The sequence below is a fragment of the Epinephelus fuscoguttatus genome, linkage group LG22 (assembly GCF_011397635.1).
Source record: "Epinephelus fuscoguttatus linkage group LG22, E.fuscoguttatus.final_Chr_v1".
Taxonomy (NCBI): Eukaryota; Metazoa; Chordata; class Actinopteri; order Perciformes; family Serranidae; genus Epinephelus; species Epinephelus fuscoguttatus.
Genome location: NC_064773.1, coordinates 6,575,042 through 6,596,525, shown reverse-complemented (window position 1 = coordinate 6,596,525; position 21,484 = coordinate 6,575,042). Strand labels below are relative to the sequence as shown.

The 21,484-nt window shown below is 39.9% G+C and overlaps 1 protein-coding gene across 2 annotated transcripts in view; it reads left to right on the top strand.

Annotated features, from left to right (window-relative positions):
* Positions 1 to 21,484, top strand: part of rassf3 (Ras association domain family member 3) — a 111,033-nt gene that overhangs the window by 56,607 nt on the left and 32,942 nt on the right. The window contains exon 1 of one of the 2 annotated variants that reach the window (XM_049567284.1): positions 1,855 to 2,403. The exons of the other annotated variant lie outside the window; for it this stretch is intronic. Coding sequence (XP_049423241.1) covers positions 2,281 to 2,403 — 123 coding nt within the window. The 5' untranslated portion in view covers positions 1,855 to 2,280. Of the gene's footprint in view, positions 1 to 1,854; positions 2,404 to 21,484 lie in introns of those variants that run through there. 2 annotated transcript variants of the gene reach the window in all.

Genomic DNA, 21,484 nt, shown 5'->3' with positions numbered 1-21,484 from the left:
CCTCTAACAGGAGGCGTCACCTGACCCCTTTTGACACGAAGGAGCAGCGGCTCTACTCTGAGCACCCTCCGGATGTCTGAGCTCCTCACCCTATCTCTAAGGCCGAGCCCAGACACCCCACAGAGGAAACTCATTTCGGCTGCTTGTATCCGTGATCTCATTCTCTCAGTCACTACCCAGAGCTCATGACCATAGGTGAGGGTTGGGACGTAGATGGACCAGTAAATCAGAAGCATTGCCCTCTGGCTCAGCTCCCTCTTCAGAAGCCCTGGAGATGTATCTGCTTGAATTCAGCCAGCACAACCCCCCCCCCAGCGGCAGGTCTCACAACAGGTTGGTGGCCATTAGTAGTGCCAGGTCTAACCTGTGTAACAGCAGGAACAGATGTTTGCCGATCCAGCGGGGACTCAGGGTTGTCCAGTCCTACAGAGCTGGTGTTTGCACTGACAGGGGGTTCGTCTCTGAAGCTGCTGCCTTATGTCTTCCTGGTGAGGTGGTCTGTAGCGGCGGGGAGTGAGGCGGAAGACAAATTGTGATGCGAGGCTCTAGCTAGCGTTAGCTACATAGCATTCACTTAATGCAGCAGCTGTCTTTTTCACTCTCCTTTTAATAAGTGCTTCTGTTTTTGGGTTGCTTTGCAGTGTAGGCAGTTGTTACCAATAGAAGAGTAGCAACTTTTGTATCCGTGATCTCATTCTTTCGGTCACTACCCAGAGCTCATAGCCTGGTTCCAGACCATAGACCCCGCCCACTCAACTGAGTAGGCTTGCATCTCTGGTCTGGCATACTTCAATGAATTTGCGATTTATCTCGTCCAAACGATGGACGGACCAATGAACGCCGGGTCTAGCGGTTAGCCAATAAGCGCCACGCTGATGTCAAGCTGTACACCGGTGGGTAACTGGTGAGGATAGCAACAATGGCGACCGCTACAGATCCTACAGACCACATTAACGATGCTATCGAGGTATTTCGCCACTACTTGCGTTGATGGAGGACCAAATCAAGGAAGCTGCTAAACTGGATTTAATGGCGATGCAGCTGGGCGTGCACGACGACGGAGACATTTTAAATGGGCAATGCTCGCTTGTTTTTGGCATCCCAGAGGCATGGATACTAATGATGTCAGATTCTGGGTGAGTCGTTAGTCTCTACTGATTGGTTAGAGAAAAATCAAATTCCCTCCCCCTTGTAAATCGCCTTCAATGGAAGCCATGTCAGACTGAAGGTTCTGGGAGCTTCAGTCTGACACTCAGGCTACAGAGCTCATGACCATAGGTGAGGGTTGGGACGTAGATGGACCAGTAAATCAAAAGTTTCACCTTGGCCCATATTTAATATTATCTTACAGAAAAAATATCTATCACTATCAGCCCTCTTTTTCAGGTCATTTCCTTTTTTTCTTGCTTTCTTTTATGAATATGAATTTTGAGGTAATTTCTTGTTCAGTTGCTCGTTGCCTTCTTTCTGTGCTTAACGGAAAAGTAAAGGTTTACAAAAAAAGAGAAGAACAATTATGGTTGAGAAAACAGGTACAAAATGTTTGCACACTGGAAAAAAGAACAGGAGCATAAATATATAGTTTGATAAATATTCAAGACAATTAGAACAATAAAAAAATTCCACATGTTAGTGGTTTTTATGTTGTTGTTTTGTAGTGTTTCTGTGCCAGTCGCCATTATTTATTTAATCCACAATTTTTGATCATCTTCCATATAAACCACTCAAATCTGCCATCACAGCGCTGATTGGCTGTCGGGCTGCATTGGGCGTGGCGTCATAAGGTGTCATACAGCTGATTGGTTAGCTGCTCGTAGTGGGCGGGGCTTTACTGTAGCCTCGCTGTCAGGAGTCGCTGATAAGTTAGACCAAACATTCAACAGTGTAACGGGAGAAGACGTCGCTTTACCGGAGTTTTTCGAGGGATTTTCCAAGTTATCTCTTTTAAAATTGCGAGTTATTTAAAGCTGGTGGACCACCTTCATTGTTACAAGTGACAGTTGCGTGTTTGTTTCTAAAATGGAAACGTTTAAATGAGTTTCGGGCCATGCCGGTGGAGTAAAGGGAGTGTGACGGGAGAAGAGGAAGGAGGATTGGGACACCGCTGAGAGGATTTTCAAAGAGGAAACCATCCCATACTGAGCAAACACCCGCTAATGCGAGCACAAACACACCCGAGTCCCGCTAATTAGCTTGTTTGGAGTTCGTTTCAAGCCAACAACTGTTCAGTTTTGGGGGTTTTGATGCGGTCGAGTTTGAGTCGAGGGGGTTTCTCTGCAAATGACGTGGAATAGCACGATGAGCAGTGGTTACAGTAGTCTGGAGGAGGACTCCGAAGAGTACTTTTTCACAGCCAGGACCTCTTTCTTCAAAAAACCCTCTGGAAAAATCACAGAAAGCAAGGTAAATATCACATACTGCCAGCTCCCTTCTCAAAATAACCTCCCTGTGAGCTGTTGATGAATTGTAGACAGGTAGACCAACTCTAGAAGTCTGGATCTCACTCAGAGAGGGGCGTCGCTCAGAACCTCATTCAACAATCTGTCAAATCAATATTCTTCAGTTTACTAGCAAACGCGTGTATGTAAAATAAATCAACTAAAGCCTATTTCCAATTACTTAGTAGCCATACTTGAATTCGGCATACATCCAGTATTAAAAAAACGCACCCATTTAGGTTTAATGATAACTTCTAGAGTTGGTTCACCTGTCGTGTGCTGCAACAGAATGCACTGTGGAGGGAGGTTTAAAATTTGTGTTTTTTCTAATGAAGTTCGCTGTGCCGGTTTTTGCAGAGAATGTGGACTTTATATTTTACCCTTGATATTGGCGTGTCTGTCAATTGTTTGGCGAGTCTTGGAGCAGTTGTTGGATTATTTGCATAACAACCAGTCTGTGGCTTAATCCCCTTTTGACAGTTGTCAGGTTTAGCCTACATTGCATTTCACTAAGTGTCAAATTTCCCTCCTGTTGCAGATTGTTGTATCAGTTATGGAGGTCTTACATTTAAATTTTAAAGCGGTTGCATATTAAAGCATGCTAAATATAGGACAAAATCAACAACGAAATGTCTTAAAATACAGAAGTAGGAGACTTTGATCAGCAGGCCTGTGGTAATTACCTCCAGGGACGCACATGAGTCCATCACAGCTCCAACCTTGTGACCTAGTTTGGCCTCTATCCAGAGTTTAAACAACCCCAAATACAAATTGTGCATTCCAGCCTGGATTTAAATTTGTTTATGAAGTCTTTCCTTGCCTGCAGACTTAGAGAATTAGATCTAGACTGGGTTAAAGCCAAACACATTCAGCTTTATCATGTCTGGAACTCGAAAAATTAGGTCACTCTTCAGGTCTTTGACTAAATACTGGCCTGCTGCAGTCTTCAAGTGGCCCTCAGTCACACTGATCCTCTTGTACATGCACTCATACACTTGCTCACAGTATCTCAGACAGACTTGCAAACACAGCTGGTTTGTTCCACACTTTCCAAACTCAGCATACTGTAACAGAATCGAGCTATTCTTCTTCTCTGCCCACTTGATGTGTGTGTGTGACATAGATTTCATGCAGATTCTGCGGCAATGCATGACCCTTCACTTTTCCATAACAGACCCTTACACAGGTCCTCATTCCTCATGGCAGTGTGTGTGTTTGTGTGTGTGGAGTGGATGCACAATGTGTCCCATACAGTGCTGCAAGAGAGGTTGTGACCTGTGGTGTTTTAAACTGTGGCTCTGGACCTGAAATGGGACCCTGGCTCCTGTATGGTGGTTTCCCACATGCCAACAGTAATTACAACTAGGGAAGAGACATGTCCTTTGGGAAAAATGTGTGGGACTGCTGTATGAAATGACTGGTTTTCTATCGGGAAAAATACAAGGTTATTGTGAGAGTGGATGTGTATTTATGTTTACCACTGACTTGTACTTATACTACAGTAACGGATTATATAAGATACTGGAGTTGGCTCAGGCTCGGAAATTCTGAGAATGTGGTGACTGTAGTAAAGTTGGCAGTAGAAGTGAAACTGAAATTGTTGTGTCAGCGAATACCAGTAAACCCACTGTGACTTGGGGTCATTTAAAGATGTCTGAGATGCCAGAAAACACATTTTCAAACACGATGTAAACATTTTGAAGTAAATCTAAGTTATGCACATTGCAGTCTACTACAAGATGTAACTAAATGGAGGCAACATTATGCTGAGATTAGGATTACAAGTAATGATGATTTCCATGATCTGTTGATTATTTGTTTAGTCTATATAGTCACAAAAAAGTAAGTTTAGAAACTTTAGAAATCTGTTTTGTCTTACTGACAGTCCAGCAACTCGTCCCCAGGTGGTGTCACACCCCTTAGCGTGTGTATCACACATCTGCAGCAATACTTGAAGCTCAGACAAAAATACTCTATAACAATAAGATACCCCATTACACAGCTGCGCCAATGGTACGAAATGGTACACACTGTCTGTCACCGAAGTGGGTGTGGTCATCTCTTCCCCACATCCCCTTGAAACCTCGTTTGGAAGTGTAGTAAAAGTCGTGTGGATGGATGAAATCAGATTCTAAACATTACACTATAAACAGTACAGATTTATTGTTTATTCCTTATTTTGACACTCATTTTTATCTGTTAGCTTAATGTCTGACATCAACTGAGTGTAAGATCACGTCAGTTCAGATCTCGCCAGAGTATGTTGCTAAAACAGCGACATGTCTTGAACAAACTCAATTTTTTTTCCCGATTCCTGTGTCTGAAAAAATACTATATCCATGTCCGAACGTCTAGAAGGTTTGGAGCTTGAGTCCAATATTTACTTAAGTGATGAGGTGAAGGGAATGGTCATAATCTGTACTCACATTAACTTAGTCCAGACTCAGGACTGCCGCTAGTCTCCTAAAGAGGCGTGGCAATGGCAAAACCCACGTAACACAGATACAGGAAATTAATCTAAAGTGGAGCGTCTTGGTTTATCAACAGTCTCTGACTCAGAGCAACTGACATAATATAAAAAGTGAGAAAGTCCACATAGGGCAGGAAGGAGGGGAGGTAGATGGGTCAAACAGAACGGGACTTTTACCCATGAGACGCCAGTTCATGTCCTGTGTGAAACCAAAAGTCAGTGTTTGTTTTAATGTGGCACTAAGTAATTTACGTATGGTCACCGCGCACTGATGCCAGTCACGTAATATATTTATGTCCTGTTATATATGTCATAACAAGCATATCTATTTCAACCCAAAACTTATTTGTTTTTCTAAGCAATCCAAGAAGTTTTGTTGCCTAAACCTAACTCCGACAGTGTGTTTCAGCCTCGTGTCGCAGAGTTATGCTAAAGGGTGTCCTGTGTATCGATATCAGATGCCAAAGGGTGTGACGAAGCGTCAGTATTTGACGACTTGGGAATGAGAACAAGTTGAAAACCCCCAGATATCCAATTTATACTGATATAAAACAGAGACAAGCAGAGACATATTCATATTTGAGAAGCTGGAGCAGTTTTGCTTGATAATAACCGATTTTAGTATCGATGAAGGAGGTGCACTAGTATTTCAGAAGTTTGCTGACCAGCGCACATCACAGTAACTAAAGCTGTAGCTCAACCAATACTGGATGTTGAAGTTCAGCTACAAACGTCTCATTGTATCACTCAATCACTGTACTGTATGTGCTAAACTTGTTTTTTATTTAGAGTAAACTTTGTCTCTACGGTGTAACACCACATGGCGACGTTTAAAAAACACGTTGACATTATATTGACTAGAAAAAGGGACGACTGGATGTGATTGCAGTCGGACTACAGTGACAGTGTCTCCGAGGAGAGAGGAGACAGTTTTTAATGAAGGTACCAGGCTGCAGTCTATACTGTATCAGGAAGTGAAGTTTAATAAGCTCAAGTGTAAACAGAGAGACGGAGGACAAACAGAGGGAGACACAAAGGCAGACGGACAGACGGACGGGTAAACTGATAAACTGATTCTCGATGGTCAAACAGGGAAATTAGATGTACCAGTCTGGCCAGAAGAGGATTTATCTCTATATCCCACACACACACACACACACACACACACACACACGCAGTCTTTCAGTGGTGACTGAAGCAGGGTTCATACCCATTCCCTACCAACACACACACACACACACACACACACACATTCTTGCCCCCGCTCGCCCACTCCTCCACCTTCTCAATGTGTGAATGGTGTTTCTGTCGGGAAATGTCACGCTGACCAGTGGGTCTGTGTGTCCTATGAAAAAAGGGTAATCCCACCCAACCCCCAGGACGCGCACACACACACACACACACACACACACACACACACACGTTGCCAAGCTAAAGCAGCTCATCTTCAATTCAAATCATCCCCACAGACTGTCGGCTTACTGTGGTCATAGTCATCATCTTTCAGGCGTGGTGTTTGGAGCTGCTGACACTGAAAACATGCTCTGAATCAGTCTTATTTTCAACAGGAACAATCAAATGTATTGATAAGCATCTTAATTTACAGTTCAAGCTGTGCTACTCCAACAAAAAAATGTATTATGTTGATAATGTTCTCATGAGAACTGAGGCAGCTCCAACAAGGTCATATAGAAATTATGTTTATCCAGTGACCCCACAAAAAGAACAACTCTGCACTAAACGCTATTCTAATGAGCGGCTGAATGAAATCCATATGTCTTGGTTTTACAGCAGTACCACCAACAGTCCCAGCTGCAGTGTGTGTTGGCCGTGCACAGCGGTGGCTTTCTGTGCGTCACACAGCACCACGGTACAGAACATTTAATGTAGTTTGCTCTGACAGTGCTGGTGTTGTGTGCCTGTGTAATGGATGGACGTCAGCAGTTGGTTCTTCGCTTACCAGTGTCAACTGATCATGAATAAGTTAATATGTAGTAGTGTAGGATGTCTGGAGCCAACCATTCTCCAAAACCAGGGATACACTAAGAAATGTTACACATATAGGTGGAGAAGTATGGACTTTATCAGTTCTTATTCCCAGTTTGCATTTGTGAATTTTACTTATTTTAAGGATTATGTTGAGTATTTGTGAGTTTTTCGTATATTTAATCTTTATTTAACCAGGAAGTCCCATTGAGATTTGAAATCCCTTTTTCAAGAGAGACCCAGCTGAGGTAGCAGCAAATGAAAACACATTTAAAATGCAACCAATATTCAATACAAAAATCCACAATAAAACAACAACTACTCAAACATAGTGGTCTCTCAAGAAGAGCAAGCACATTTCTATCTATGTCCTTAAATTCGTCAATGGATATAAGTGTTTCTAATTTTAGATTACCCTTGCTGCATGTGGCCTCTTCTGTCCCTCTTACTTTTTGTAACTCTTTCCGTCCTCACAGTGCTGTTTAGCGTTGCTAAGGAAGCAAATAAATGCTGGGAAACAATCGCTCATGTTGTCCCTTGTCATGCCCTACCAACCTCCGTTGCACATGCATCAATAGACCATAGTATTCACAATATGATAGTACGGAGCTAGTGCTCAACGGTGAGCAAAATTTAATTGCTGTGCAAAAACAGGTTGATGCAGGGAAGGAGTTTATTTATTATTAATTTCCTGTAGTCTGAGAATTCTGTGTTGTTGATTCAGGTGATCGTAGCAGGTGTAACGCAAGTAAAATACAATTAAAACACAAAACATCCAACAACATGGAAACATATTTAACATCTTTAAAGATTTTGTCGGGGGCTTTATTTGATAGGATATTAATAGCTGAACATGCATGCATGTATCGAAAAATGTGTTAAAATGTTGAAAAATGTCGGTCTGTCTCTCCCAAACCCCAAAATTATGTCATTGAATATCTTGTTTCAATGTCACGCTAAAGGGTTTTAGTCTGCCGTCATGGGAGAGTGTGTAAAGCTGTCAATATTTGAATGTAAGAAGCTGCAATAAGAGTATTTTGGGTACTTTTATAGTACTTTTCTATGAAAAAAACTCAAACCAATTAGTCGACTACTAAAATAGTCACTGATTACTTTAATAGTCGACTAATCGTTGCAGCCCTAGTTGGAATCGAGCTTGCAGCCACTACAGGAAGGACATAGCCTTTGTACCTGGGGCGCCTAATCTACTAGGTGACGTACTCGGCACCCTGTTTTTCTTTATTTCACCTTTTTCCTAAAAGGACACTCAAAATACCTCCTCATATGTGGAAAAAATGCTGTTTGGCAGCCTAAATCTTTGAAAATCAAAAAGTTTTCTCATTCCAAATTGTGTTCTAAATGTTTTCATTTATTTTCTGTGAGTGTCCATCACGTAAAGCTGGCATTGAATGCCTTGTAATTATCATAGTCTTGTTTGCCATGTTTTTTTATCATATAGTTTCTGATTTAAAACATAATTTTGCTTATTTTTTACAGAATGTTTGTGTAAGGTTATGTATGTTTAGTCATTTAACATTTGAGAAGTTTGGCTTTTTTTAAAATGAAATTAAGGTTTTTATTTAAAATAAATTTCTTCATATTCCCAAGTTAGTGTTGTCAAAAAAAATTGATTTATTGATTCGTAACAATTCTGAATATTCAAAACATTTTAACCGGGAGCGAAATCACTTTTCTTGTGCTGCTTTCAGATGCCTTTAGCAAGTATTTACACCTTTAAATTCTGAGCAGATTGGTGCGATTTCTTTCAGAAACATAGAGTAAAAAAGCAATCAGCAACTTGGTAAGAAATGTCCTACAAATGGTGAAAAAAATAATAGATTTTAGAAAATTATTTAAAAAAAAAAAGAGGGGAAAAAAATTCAAAATCAAGGGAAAAAATATATTTGTAATTAATATTACATTTTAAAATTATGTTACAGAATTATTAGATTTTTTTTAAAATGGATTTTTAAATTAATATTAATTTAATTAAATTTTTTTTAAATTTAATTTTCTTGTTTTTAATTTTGTCTCTTAAGAATTTCTTGCTAATTTTGGGATCATTTCTTCTTTCATTGCTCACTGCCCTCTTCCCATGTTTTTAAAAGAAATCAAGCCAATTTTCTCTGGCTTTAAAGGGTTAAATAACCAAATTTTGCTCAAATATCGACAGTTTCAATACGACACCAGCTGTGCTCCCTTGCGCTCTTTTATTGTAGATGTTTACTGTTGTCATTCTGCTCTTCTCTACTACTAACCAAGAAAAGAAAAGTTATCACCGTCATATTATAGTCTCGTAATATTTATCTTTTCAGAATTTTTTTCAATTGTATGCTCTCAATGTCAATATTTCCTGTGATATTGATTTAATACCGATATTTTTAAAGTTATAATAATATTAATACACTTTATTTATGAAGTGCTTTTCAGAACAAAGTTACAAAGTGCTTTACGTGGTTGATCCTGCATTTAAAACAATGTAGAATTCAAGCAAATGAAATGAGGCATTTTAATAAAAATACAAAGAACAAAAAATAAAGATAAAATACCATCATTAATATTGTTGGAAATGCCAATATCATGACAACACTACTCAAGTTTACGAACCTCAGTCCAAATTCTCATTTGCATAGAATATTCAATACACCATTTTAAAAAAAGATTAGATTAGAACCTTCATTTTGAGAGTATTTGAGCTCTGAGATGAACGTTATCATGACGCATTAACCCTGTCACTCTGTCTGCGCTTTCCATTAACAGGGTGCATCAGTCAAACCACTTATAAATGGTGGATTCCCCACATTTAAACCAGCTTATGATTTCAGTCACAGTATTACACCACAGCATTAATGTTGCCTGTGTCAATCTGGAAAAGGAAGTGGTATTTCCTCGTACAGTAAACTGTGCTGTTCCAGTTTAAAAAGAAATGACACCAGCGTTCCCAGTGAAACAAATAAGGCGCAGGCTGTGTTTACCTTTTAAAGAAAGCCAGCTGACATCATAGTGCGCAGTAATAATGGGAGGTTGTTTGTCTGCTGACCGCTCACTCACTCCCAGAGCTGATACATTTATGGTGCAATATCTCGTACCTGACCGCGCCCTGCAGCCCTCTCCAGGTGTGTTTTCCATTATGTCATCTGTTTGTTTTTGGACACATTGAGTCTTTTCTTTTCACCCAGTTCGACCAGTTTTGCGTCTTGATAAGTTTTTATTTTAAATGGGAACTTCTCTGTAATCTCCGCACAGAGTAAAGTGAGGTCATTCTCTGCTGTTGAGCTAAGATTTCAACTTCCTTATCTCCCGCCGTGGGAAAAGTACCTTATGATTTGTATCTTCAAGGGCAACTGATAGACTGACTGACTGCCACGGTGGTGGACTGATTCAGATCTTATCGCTACCTCTGTTTCTTTCCCTCTCTTTTTCTCTCACACTCAGTAAACTTCTGTGAGGTATTAGCAACCAGTTTGTTTGAGCAAACTTATGCAGACGTCGTACGTTGTTTTACCTGTAAATTGAAACTGTTTGTTGTACACCATTTCAGCTTTCAAAGTGTTTGTTGTTTCTTTTTCATCTGCTGTTGCACAAGATTTTTAGCTTGTGAACCCAAAGAAACTATATCTACTTTTGATCCAAGCCCAAGGGAAGACTGTCGATATTAATTTAAGAAAATAGGACATTTCTTGGACATAAATGTTGTGAACAACATACCTATTGCATGTACTTATGTCTAAGTTACTCAAACTAGTTGGTAGATTGAAGAATAGTTGTTAAATGAAAATGCTGATCCTTAAATTTGATCAAATTATGCCAGATATGACAAGCATTTTTTGGTCAGGATGGAAGAGACACTAAAAAAGTATTCCTGTAGTGGACGAACAGTTGGCGTTGTTAAGTCCTCTGCTGTCTTGCCCATCCACATGAACACATGAATCCAAATTCGTCCTTTCTCACATTCCCCCTCTCTAGATTTCCTTCCTGCGTCTGTCCAGCCTCACCCCCTGTTCTCCTTCCTCACCCTTGCATTCCCCTCGCTCCTCCCTGCATCCTGGTTCCTCCTCCATTGTTATGTCACCTCGTGGCTTTTCTCAGCTCTCCATCCTGTTCTCTCAGCACCAACAAGGCCACCCAGGACTTGTTGTTGTTTAGTAACTATGGCCACACCGAGCCATACATGCTGATTTGAGGCATGGATTCAATCTGACTTGTCTTCTTGTCCAACATCTTCTTAATTCAGTTAGTTAGAATCGTTCTTGTTTCTGTAACTGAACTCTTTCTGAATATAACGGGCTAATTGTTGTTTTAAATAGTAATGGCCCTTTTATGGTTTTTATTTGTCCAGTTAAACCATTTTTTTTCTTAAGATTTTATGAAATAAAACCACAAATATTAGATCATGTCCACATTTGACCACTTAAATTATTTTGACCCAGTTTGTCTCTTCAGGAAGTTTAGCAGAGGTGTGTGTCATAAGCCAGTCAGATTCTGACTGGCTTATGACACATCTACAACTCTGATCATGACACAATAACAACCTAAACATAAAATCTACCTTATAAAATCAGCTAAGCTACTCAACAGTCTCTACAGATATCTCCTGGAGTAAAAGTATCGTTGCTTAGGAGTCACCAAGGCTGCAACTAACGATTCATTCCATTTTATTGTTGAGGAATCTGGTACTTACCATAATCACTTGGTCCATAAAATGTCAAAAAAAGTTCTCTTGATTCCAAAGTGTAGTCTACATATATCTTGTTTCATCTGTCCAACAGTCGAAAAACCCAAAATATTCAGTTTAAAACAGCAGACTGAGGAAACCGAAAAATACTCACATTGGAGTGACTAGAACCAGAGAATTTTGGCCTGAGATTTACTTTTCCATGTTTCTTACGTCCTGATTTCCAGTGGTTATTTCTGAGTTTCTTCTAAATACCACCACCCTGGACCTTCTTACGATTCTGAGATAACGTCAGGTCAAGAAGTCTGTTTTTTTTAACGCTAGCCAGTGTGCTATGCAGTGAACTTCTGGGGTCTTTTTCATCCCTAGGTATCAGATCCAGATTGGAACATGTTCTCACCACAAACGAACCACACCAGAGTTTGTTTGTCACCGGACTGAGACCACCTCTTCAAGAAGGTCTGGGTCCAGTTTTGGTGCACAACTGAGTGTGATTGCTGTGTTCGCACCTGCCCAAACAAACCACGCTTGGGGGGCAAACGAACTTGAGTTTCATTGAACCGAACCAAACAGGGCAGGTGTGACGACATCAACCTCCGTCCTCTCAGTTTGTCACGTCTTTCTTCTACTGCCACCACATCTGTTCTTGAAACCTGACCCTGACTGAAACGGTGTCACACTCCTTGCACCACAGTTTCCACACCTGTAGCTTTTGATGATAGAGTTATAATTTAGCAAACAGCAGGCACCAGTTTTATCTTGGCAGCAGCCTTCTGTCTGATACTGTATCTACAAGCCTGCAAGATTTAGTCGGCCGTCCTTGGCCGTCTTTGACCCTCACTAGAGACTATTAGGCCACATCCACTGATGCAGATTAAACTCACGATCCACTGAGTATCTCAACTCTTTTAAAAGCTGTAACTTAAGTCTCAGGCATCTCCTTATTTTCCTTAAACAGTACTAAATGTTGGTGGGTACAGTAACACGAAGCAGCAGTGGCGCCCAGTCCATCTGTTTATTGAAAACAATCAGAGCAAAAGAGGATTTCACAAGAGTCTGTCTTTAGTCTGTGATTATAGCTTCCTCCTTAAGAGGCCGCAGGTTGGCTGTCTGGTGGATCGAGCATCATGTGACCGTGTTGGTGCGTCTTCATGTGAATTGCAGTTGTGTTTAAAGTTCTCTCAGTCAACCTTTACACTGTTTAGACTCACAACACTGCCATGCCAACCATAAACACAGGAGTTCGTGCTGGAGAGCTCTCGTCTTTCTCTTCATGCTTGGATGTGGTGTCCATGAGGGCCTGACATGAAACTCAATCAACCAGTTGCTGAAAGTTGGTACTGGACTGAAAAATGTGTTTAGATTTGATTCAAGCAGAACATTAACTCTGCAGCTTCAGCCTCCTACAGTGTTTTTTCCTGCAAAAACAAATTTAGCGAATGTGTTTCCAGTTTTATTCTTATTTTAGAAAACTATCCCTGCAGTGTATTGTGAAAACATTTCACTCAGAAACAATGGTGTCAGCTTGTAGGTGAACTTCGCCTCAAACCGCCCAGAAGATCATCATCGGTTTGACTCTCATTTTCATATTTTGTGTCTAAAAGCTGATTCAGGAATCTAATTAACATTTAATTTGCATAGTTTGCTACAGCGGTTTTCAAAGTGAGTTTTGCATCCCAGTTACAACATGAGAGGGTGCGGTGAAGCGTGGATATAGAAACTTTAGTACAAATTTCTGAATGGATTGTGAGTTTATATTCTGTTTGAGTGGATTTGAACAAAACTTTAAGAGATTCATGCTGTACTCATGCTCTAACGCCATGCTAGTAGTTGACAATGTCGGTCAATTCACCATTTTGATCCAGACTGAAATATCTTAACACTATGGGATAGATTTGCCATGAAACTGGGGCAGACATTTTATGTTTCCCAGAGGAGAACTCCCTCTGATTTTGGAGATCACCTGACTATTAGCTCTGGCGCCACCATGACATTTAAAAAAAAAAAAAAAAAAGTGTGATTACTTTACGGTAGATATTAGATTTGATCTAAAAACCTCAAAACAAAAGAATTAATGTCAGGCATCAAACAAAAATATACTTCATTACTTTGCAAATACGATATCAGTAAATATTGAGCCAACACAGTTGTGTGTGTGTGTGTGTGTGTGTGTGTGTGTGTGTGTGTGTGTGTGTGTTTGTTAAGAGAGCCATTACAGTGTGGTGTTTTTGAAGTCCAGTCTCTGTTGCCTGTCTGCAGGTTACATAAAGCTTTTTATGAGACTCTTTCTGGCTCTCCTCCTCTCTCCTGCGCTCTGCTTTTCCAAAGGAAACATAAGTGGAATTGTTCTTAACTGCATAGCCCTCGCTATCTCTTCAAACAGAACCGGAGTGCTTTTATGCCTGGAAACACACTCAAGCACGCACACACACACACACACATTACAGCCATGGGCTGTGTTGTATAATAAGATAAATCTGCCTGTGAGAGGCACCTGCGTCATGGAGAGAATGAGGTGTTTGTCAGGACTGTGCATGTGTTGGAGAGGAAAAAGGGATAGCTGGAAAGAGTGTATATCTATAAGGATTCACTCAAGATACAGTATGTTGGCCTCCACTGGCTTTGGACGGCCCAGTCACCAGAGGAAAATGTTGGCGTTGTACATTTCTGCAAACCACTGATACATTACATTTTGATGAGCTGATTTTGTCATCTGCGAGTGGAGCGGGTGGTGGATTGTGACTCTCGTAGGTGAGACACCTGCCAAGCTGCAGACACACAAACAACAAAACTGGTTGTTTTGTAGCGAGATGTTAGCAGCATTTCCAGCGGCCACTGTAGCACCAAAAGCAGGTGTTTTTTAGCCAAAATGTGATCTTTTCCTAACCACAACCATGTGTTTTTGTGCCTGAACATTACCACAGCACTGTAGAAACATAAGAAAACCACACCACATCTGCAAGATAATGTACAAATGTTACATATCTGTGGTTTGCATCTGCCAGCAGGGTGCTTAGGAATCAAAATATCATGCAATCTATCGTCTTTATTGTCACATTCTCACTCCTACCTTGTCACATATTGACATTTGGTCACGGTCTACGTCCACATACGACGTGCAAGGTACCCTGGTTGCTTTGGTTTTAGACGTTCTGGGACGCCGTGTCAAGTTCTGCCTGTTACATGCATTGTCTTCTTTCAAAATACACTTCTGCTTTCAGAGGAAATTTAACATTTACATACATTCTCTTTCAAAATAAAAGCACTACGTTGGTACAACACCGCAAATTGATGGTTTTATTTTCTTCAACAGCAAACACATGGTTGGCTTTAGGCAACAAAAACTCGTGGTTGGGTTTAGGAAAAAAGAACAGGGTTTGGCTTTAGAATCTTACAGGACGTGGACACCGCTCTGTCAGGTCAAAGTCAGTGTTTGTTGGATCTATCCCCCACCTTAACATTTGTCCTTGTCCTGCCGCGTTTGCCCCTGATGAAGCCGGGCGCATTTAAACTATTATGGCAACAGGCTGCGTATCATGCCAACGTAAAAGGACGCCTTGTTTTGTTGGTTTCTGACGCCGCAAGTCACTGCCCAAGCGCCGTATTTCAACGACTTCGGAGCGAGACCAGGCTACTTCCTCTTGTTTTTCTCCTTCTCTACTTGTAGTTACAACAGCCACTTTTTGAAGCAATTTCCACCTTGAGAAAGGTAATATTTTAATGGGAACTGATCACTCAAAATTTTACAAATGTATAATTCATCTTCTTTTTAATTGACATTAAAATGACATATGAGGATTCCTTGCTCACAGTATGGTTACAATGATAACAGGCAATAAAATTTGGCAGAACAGTCCCACAAAAACGTCTGTATGTAGTAACTTTTCTAGAGATTTCAATCGTATCACTAGACCTTCCTCATCGGAGTTATAGATATTGAAATTGTCGTAAGCACTCGGCATGAAATTTAATGAATCTTTTAAGCCAATATAGACGAAGATATCTTTTGAGTGCCCAGATAGAAGCTCCAGAACAGCTGTTGCATGATTTTTTTTGATTGTTTGTCAAGTGTTTCCAAGCTCAAGAATAAACTCTTGACCTCTAGATGTGATGATAATTCAGTGCTGAAACATTGTAACTGAAAACTTTTCATATCAAGTCACTTACCGAGCTCAAAAACCAAACAGTCACCTCCTCCTGCTGCTTTAAATATCGTTGGACAAAGCCAGCAACTTGAAGACGTCACTTTGAATGTTCCCCTATTTTCAGACATTTTATAAACTCAACTAAACACTCAGACAGATTAATGAACGATGAAAATGACCATTTGTTCCAGCACTATAATGATTGTCTATATTTATCCAGTCCGTCTTGCCTTGTGCGCCTGGTTACAGCTGATGAAGCTTGTGGACAGTGATGAATCACGCAACCAGCTGCTCTAAACAGACTCTCTACTGTACGACTCTCGTCCAAACTCTCCGAACAGGTGGTCAAGTGGTTTCCAAACCCTTCCCCCCGTCTCCCTCTTTCCCTCATCCCTCTTCATTTTACCACTTTGTGGAGAAGCTGACCACCTGTGGCATCATCTTACAAGGTCACAACGCACCCGATGAGAGGTGTTAATTTTTGCTTTTCACCAACAATAGCAAACATTCTTTATGTTCATTACGCTAAGTGTTTTCTGTCCCTTTTCTTTTCCTCTTTATTTTGCTCGACAGCAACAGTTCAACAGTTTTTATTGCTACGTATTTACTTGAAATTATCAGGACGTGTTTGCCTCCAAATGCAGGAATGTGCTGGTACTGCTAATTACAGTATGTCAGGTATAAATCAAGGATTGGTATCTGGGTATTTCCCCAGATCCAAAACCTGATAACCAAAGTTTTCATCAGCTATTAAAGGTGATTAAAAGGAAGCAGAGATTCAGAGAAGCAGCAATCACGAATGTGTTGTTTTTTAGTTTTCTGTCCCGTTTCTTTTCCTCTCAATACCTGCTCAACAGAACGTTTTTATTGTAATGTATTTGCCTGAAAACATCAGGACTTCTTTGCATTGACACAGCCTCTGAATGCAGCAATATCCTGGCACTGATAATTACAGTATGTCAGGTATAAATCAAGCATCGGTATTCGGGTATTTCCCCAGATCTAAAACGTGATACCACAATGTTCATCGGCTATGAAATATCATTGAGAGGAAGTAAAATTAGAGATTCAGAGAAGCGTCCGTCAGATACGTGTGCTGTTTTCTAATTTTCTGTCCCTTTCCCTATTTGTTTTGATGAACAGAATACTTTTATTTGAACGTTTTTGCACAAAAATATCAACCTCCAAATGCAGAAATATGTTGCTACCTCTAATTACAGTACATAAGATTTTATATCGCTAAAATCAAGGATCGGTACCTGGATACTTCTCCAGATCTTAAGCCTGATGCCAAGGATGTAAAGGAAGTTTTTATGCCACAGAACACAGTGTGCATTTTCTGATTAATTTCACCTTTGTTTAGTAAAAGCAGTAGATTATCGGTCATCCTTCTCTTAAAGTGAAGAAGTTTAGCTGCTGAAAAAATGTAATTATTTAAGTGTCCTTTCTGCCCTGCCTTCTCCGTGTTTATATGATAAGTAATGAAGCATGAGTAGGTTGGTCTCTGTAAGCTACCCCGTCACATACCAGTCTTCACTTAGAAGCTCATCTGGGAGCAGTTTAGATCGGTTGTGATCTCTGGGGCAGACCATTATCACTAAACCGCATCGCACTTTGAGGCGGTTTGGTGCTCCGTTTGATGTGCAGAGGAGAAAGTGAGAGTCTAATGATGATAAATGACAAGGCGGGTTTACTGAATGTGTGTGTTGACGTGTTGGAGACCACCTTCTCAGGAGATGTTTGGAGGTTTTCACTGTCAGGTTTTTTGGTGTGAGAGTTGGGGTTGTGGTTAATTTGGGCCAGAGGTCGCTGCTTTTGGAGACGCTGAAGGTTAAGGTGCAAGTGTAAGATGTCAGCAACAATTCATTCTTAGCTTAACTTAGTGTTAATTGGAGGGAGACCTTTAAATTGGCTGGACCGATATTGGGTGATTCTAGCTCATTGCAGATATCTTGTATTATCGTATATGTTGGCTGATTCGTAACAAGAAATTGCAGTATAGAAATTTCTAGAACTATTGTCTAAACTTTGTCCCCCAGAGATGACTTTTCAGCTGTGAAATGTCTTGCTCAGTACACATAAAGGAAAAAAGATCCAAAATGTTTGTTTTACAGCTAAAAAAAAAAAAAAAATTACTCAAGAAAAAGTCGTTCTCGTGCTCGTCTTGTACAGCAGCATTTTGGTGCAGCCATAACAAAGTAATCTGGTAACAACATACTAGGGCTGCAACGATCAGTCGACTAATCGATGACTAATCAACTATTAAAATAATCAGTGACTATTTTAGTAGTCAACTAATCGGTTTGAGTCATTTTTCATAGAAAAGTACTATAAAAGCACCCCAAAATACTCTTATTGCAGCTTCTTACGTTCAAATATTGGCAGCTTTACACACTCTCTCATGACGGTGAACTAAAACCCTTTGGTGTGAATACGAAACAAGACATTAGATGACGTAATTTGGGGGTTTTGGAGAGACAGACTGACATTTTTCAACATTTTAACACATTTTTTGATAAAACGATTAGTCGGCTAATCGAAGAAATAATCGACAGATTAGTCGACAATGAAAATAATCGTTAGTTTTAGCTCTACAACATACCAATTTACTATGTTTTTAATAAGAAAACTTTTTATTTAGATATTTTTAGTTTTAGTTTTCTGGAATAACGAACGTTTTGTGATATAGCAAGATAAATCAACGTCCTTACAGAAGAACTAGAAAAGGTTCATTTAAGAATATGATAATTTTGTAGCAAGCAATAATAATAAACGTGGAAATATGCCATAATAACATGAAATATGACTTGTAAAAACGAAAAGAGTTCCTTGTTCTGAGAAAACTGAAGAAAAAAAAAGTGTTGGCGGGGTATTGCTGCCGTAGTTTTCTATTTGGTTACCAAGTGTTTTGGGGTTCTGATCTGTTGGTCGTACAAAACAAGCAATTTGAATATGTCAATTTGTGTTTTATCTTTTGTCACTTTATTTAAAGGCCTAGTGTGTCGAATTTAGTGGCATTTATTGTTGAGGTTGCAGATTGCACCCAACTGAAACATATAGGAGAACTATGGTGGCCGATGCAAAAATGTGTATGGCCTTATCTAGAGCAAGTGTTTGGTTTGTCCGTTTTGGGCTGCTGTAGGAACAGCATAGCAATCTGAAACTCATTTTAAGGTGACGAAAACACAATGATTTTTATTTTCAGTTGATTATACACAGATGAAAACATAGTAATGGATATTATACACCATTTCTGCCAATATATCCGCTTAAATCCTACAAACTGGACCTTTAAGCAATGTCATACAGTATAGGTGATTATCTTCAACTTGGTTACAGCCGTTCAACTTAGTTCTCCACACGCCATTTATTAGTTTACAGTAATAAATGACACCAGTTTGTTCCTTTAATTATTTATCTGCATCTGCAAACACAAATAGCTCCACAACTGCACTGGCTGGTTGCCAAGCAGCACATTAACATTCCTGCACACTCGCTTCATACTTTGAGTCAGTCTACATGTTACTTCAGGTCTGCCACATGGTATCATGTACATTTACCTGTATGTTTCCATTTATTGTGCAACCAGTGGAAAAAGAGTGTGTTGACAGTTGCTTTGGTGTGATGCTGATGAGTTAACAGCTGATCAGACAGGATGTTGAGACACATGCTGATGTCATGTGAGCGTACTTCAAGGTTTGCAGGGAAGTATCCAGGCTTCTTACCTTCCCTTCGTCCTCTTATGATGACCATTCATTGTTTATCTTAAATGTCATTCATGAAAATATGTTCGTTTTTTTTTCACTGCAAAGTTTAATATGACGACCATCATTGAAGACTAATTAAAGGTTAATATAATAACGGTTTAGGACACATGTAAAACAAAGTGATACATGCATAAATAAAAGACCCAGTGCTGTTGTGTATCAGCACTCATGGATTGCCTCTTATCCAATCAAATTACTTGGACGGACGTTGTATAAGATTCTTTATCGATTTAAGATTAATTTATTGAGTAAATAATCAACGGTCACATCCCTAGTGTGGTCATGTCATCAAGGTCTTAAGCGGGATTTATACTTGTGCGGCAGACCCTACAAATACAACATGCTAATATTTTTAGCACAAGCCTATGGCATTTTACATTGTATAAATTAGCCTAGCAGCTAGCTGACTTTTCCTCTACTCATATAAAACCAGGGACAACAGCAACATTTAACAAAGGTAACGTTACAAAATTCAGCTCCATTACAACTCACAAAGTTCACTGACAAAACAACTGTCTTATACTAAACACGTTTTCCAAACAAATATAACATGCTAACGTTATTAGCACAAGCCTATGGCATTTTACATTGTATAAATTAGCCTAGTGACAGGGCAAAGATTTCCTCTTCTCATATGAAGTCAGGATAAATCACACAAAGGACTGGAGATGTTTCTATCTTAATTTTATACACAAACCTTTAAAGTTACGACTTTGAGTCCATTTATTGTGACACAAAACTGGAGAAACTATGCAAATGTATCAATGTTGTTGTCATCTGAAGGCGATGGATTCAGGCTCTGCCGCTCAGTAAGTACAGTGCTTCGCAGTATTGGGTGTAATGTGTTCAAAAATAACATGAAACAGTGTTATTGCAGTTAATGGCAGTCCCCACACCCCGCTCATCACACCATAACATGCATAATGTTAGGCTTTAAACATAATGATGGTGTATAGACTGACAGACTTGCGTGCCAAATAACCCATCATCCATCCCCTGTGTCATTAGCTGTTTCATGTGACTCTTAAAATGGAGCAACAATCCCAACGCTCTGAATCCTCGAAGCTCTGTGGGTTGTGGACGTGCTGGCTGATCATTATGTTGATATGTGTGGTGGTTTTGAACATCGGGATTTTGCTCACGGTGTTTGGGTATCGCTCAGTCGGTGTTTTGGCTGGCTTGATGTGTGTGTTTTGCGTGTGTGTTGAGGCTCTTTTTAAAGGGGTTTTCCACTGTTACAGATGTGACTACAGAGACATTATAGTCATCATTACACACACGCAGTCAGCGCAGCACATCCCACAGGTATTGTTTCCATCATCAGGCCCTGTACAGACACACCTGCCTTTGACATCCTCATTGTGTCCATTGTATCACAGAAAAGCACTTATAGTACTCTGATGGCACTTTATGTAATTTAAGACCCATTTCTACTTTTTCACATGAGCTATGAATACTCCTGAGCACCTGGCATAAAATATACGATTAGTAAAAGCAAGGTGTTGACCGAGTTTGTGTAATGTCTTTCTTTTTTATTGAAAAGACCAAACTGGAATTATCACAGGAAAATATCCATGGGGATTTAAGATGTAGAATTCAAATTGCTGCCATTAAGAGAAGGTGAACTTTTAGCTTTCTCCCTGTTTGGAGATTGTGTTGTTAGCATGTCGAGGCTCATACACACCTCTTATAACTTTTGAAAGGTGCATATTAGCAAAGAATCTATAGGTAGGAGAAGAGAATTCCTGCAAACTGTCCCATCACTTGCAATAAACTTTATTCAAATGTGCAACGTTTTGGTCCTTTGACCTTCTAAGAACTGAAATGTTGTGTGTTTAAATAAAAGTTTATTGCGTATAATAGAACAATGTGCGAGATTGTGTTGGTAAAACAGCTAAATGATACGAGTTCATAGAAAAGAAAAAACGTTTATAAAGCTCACAAAAATAATGATGAGAAAACATTGGTATTCTTATGTTCTTACACCACTGGGGTGTTTCCGG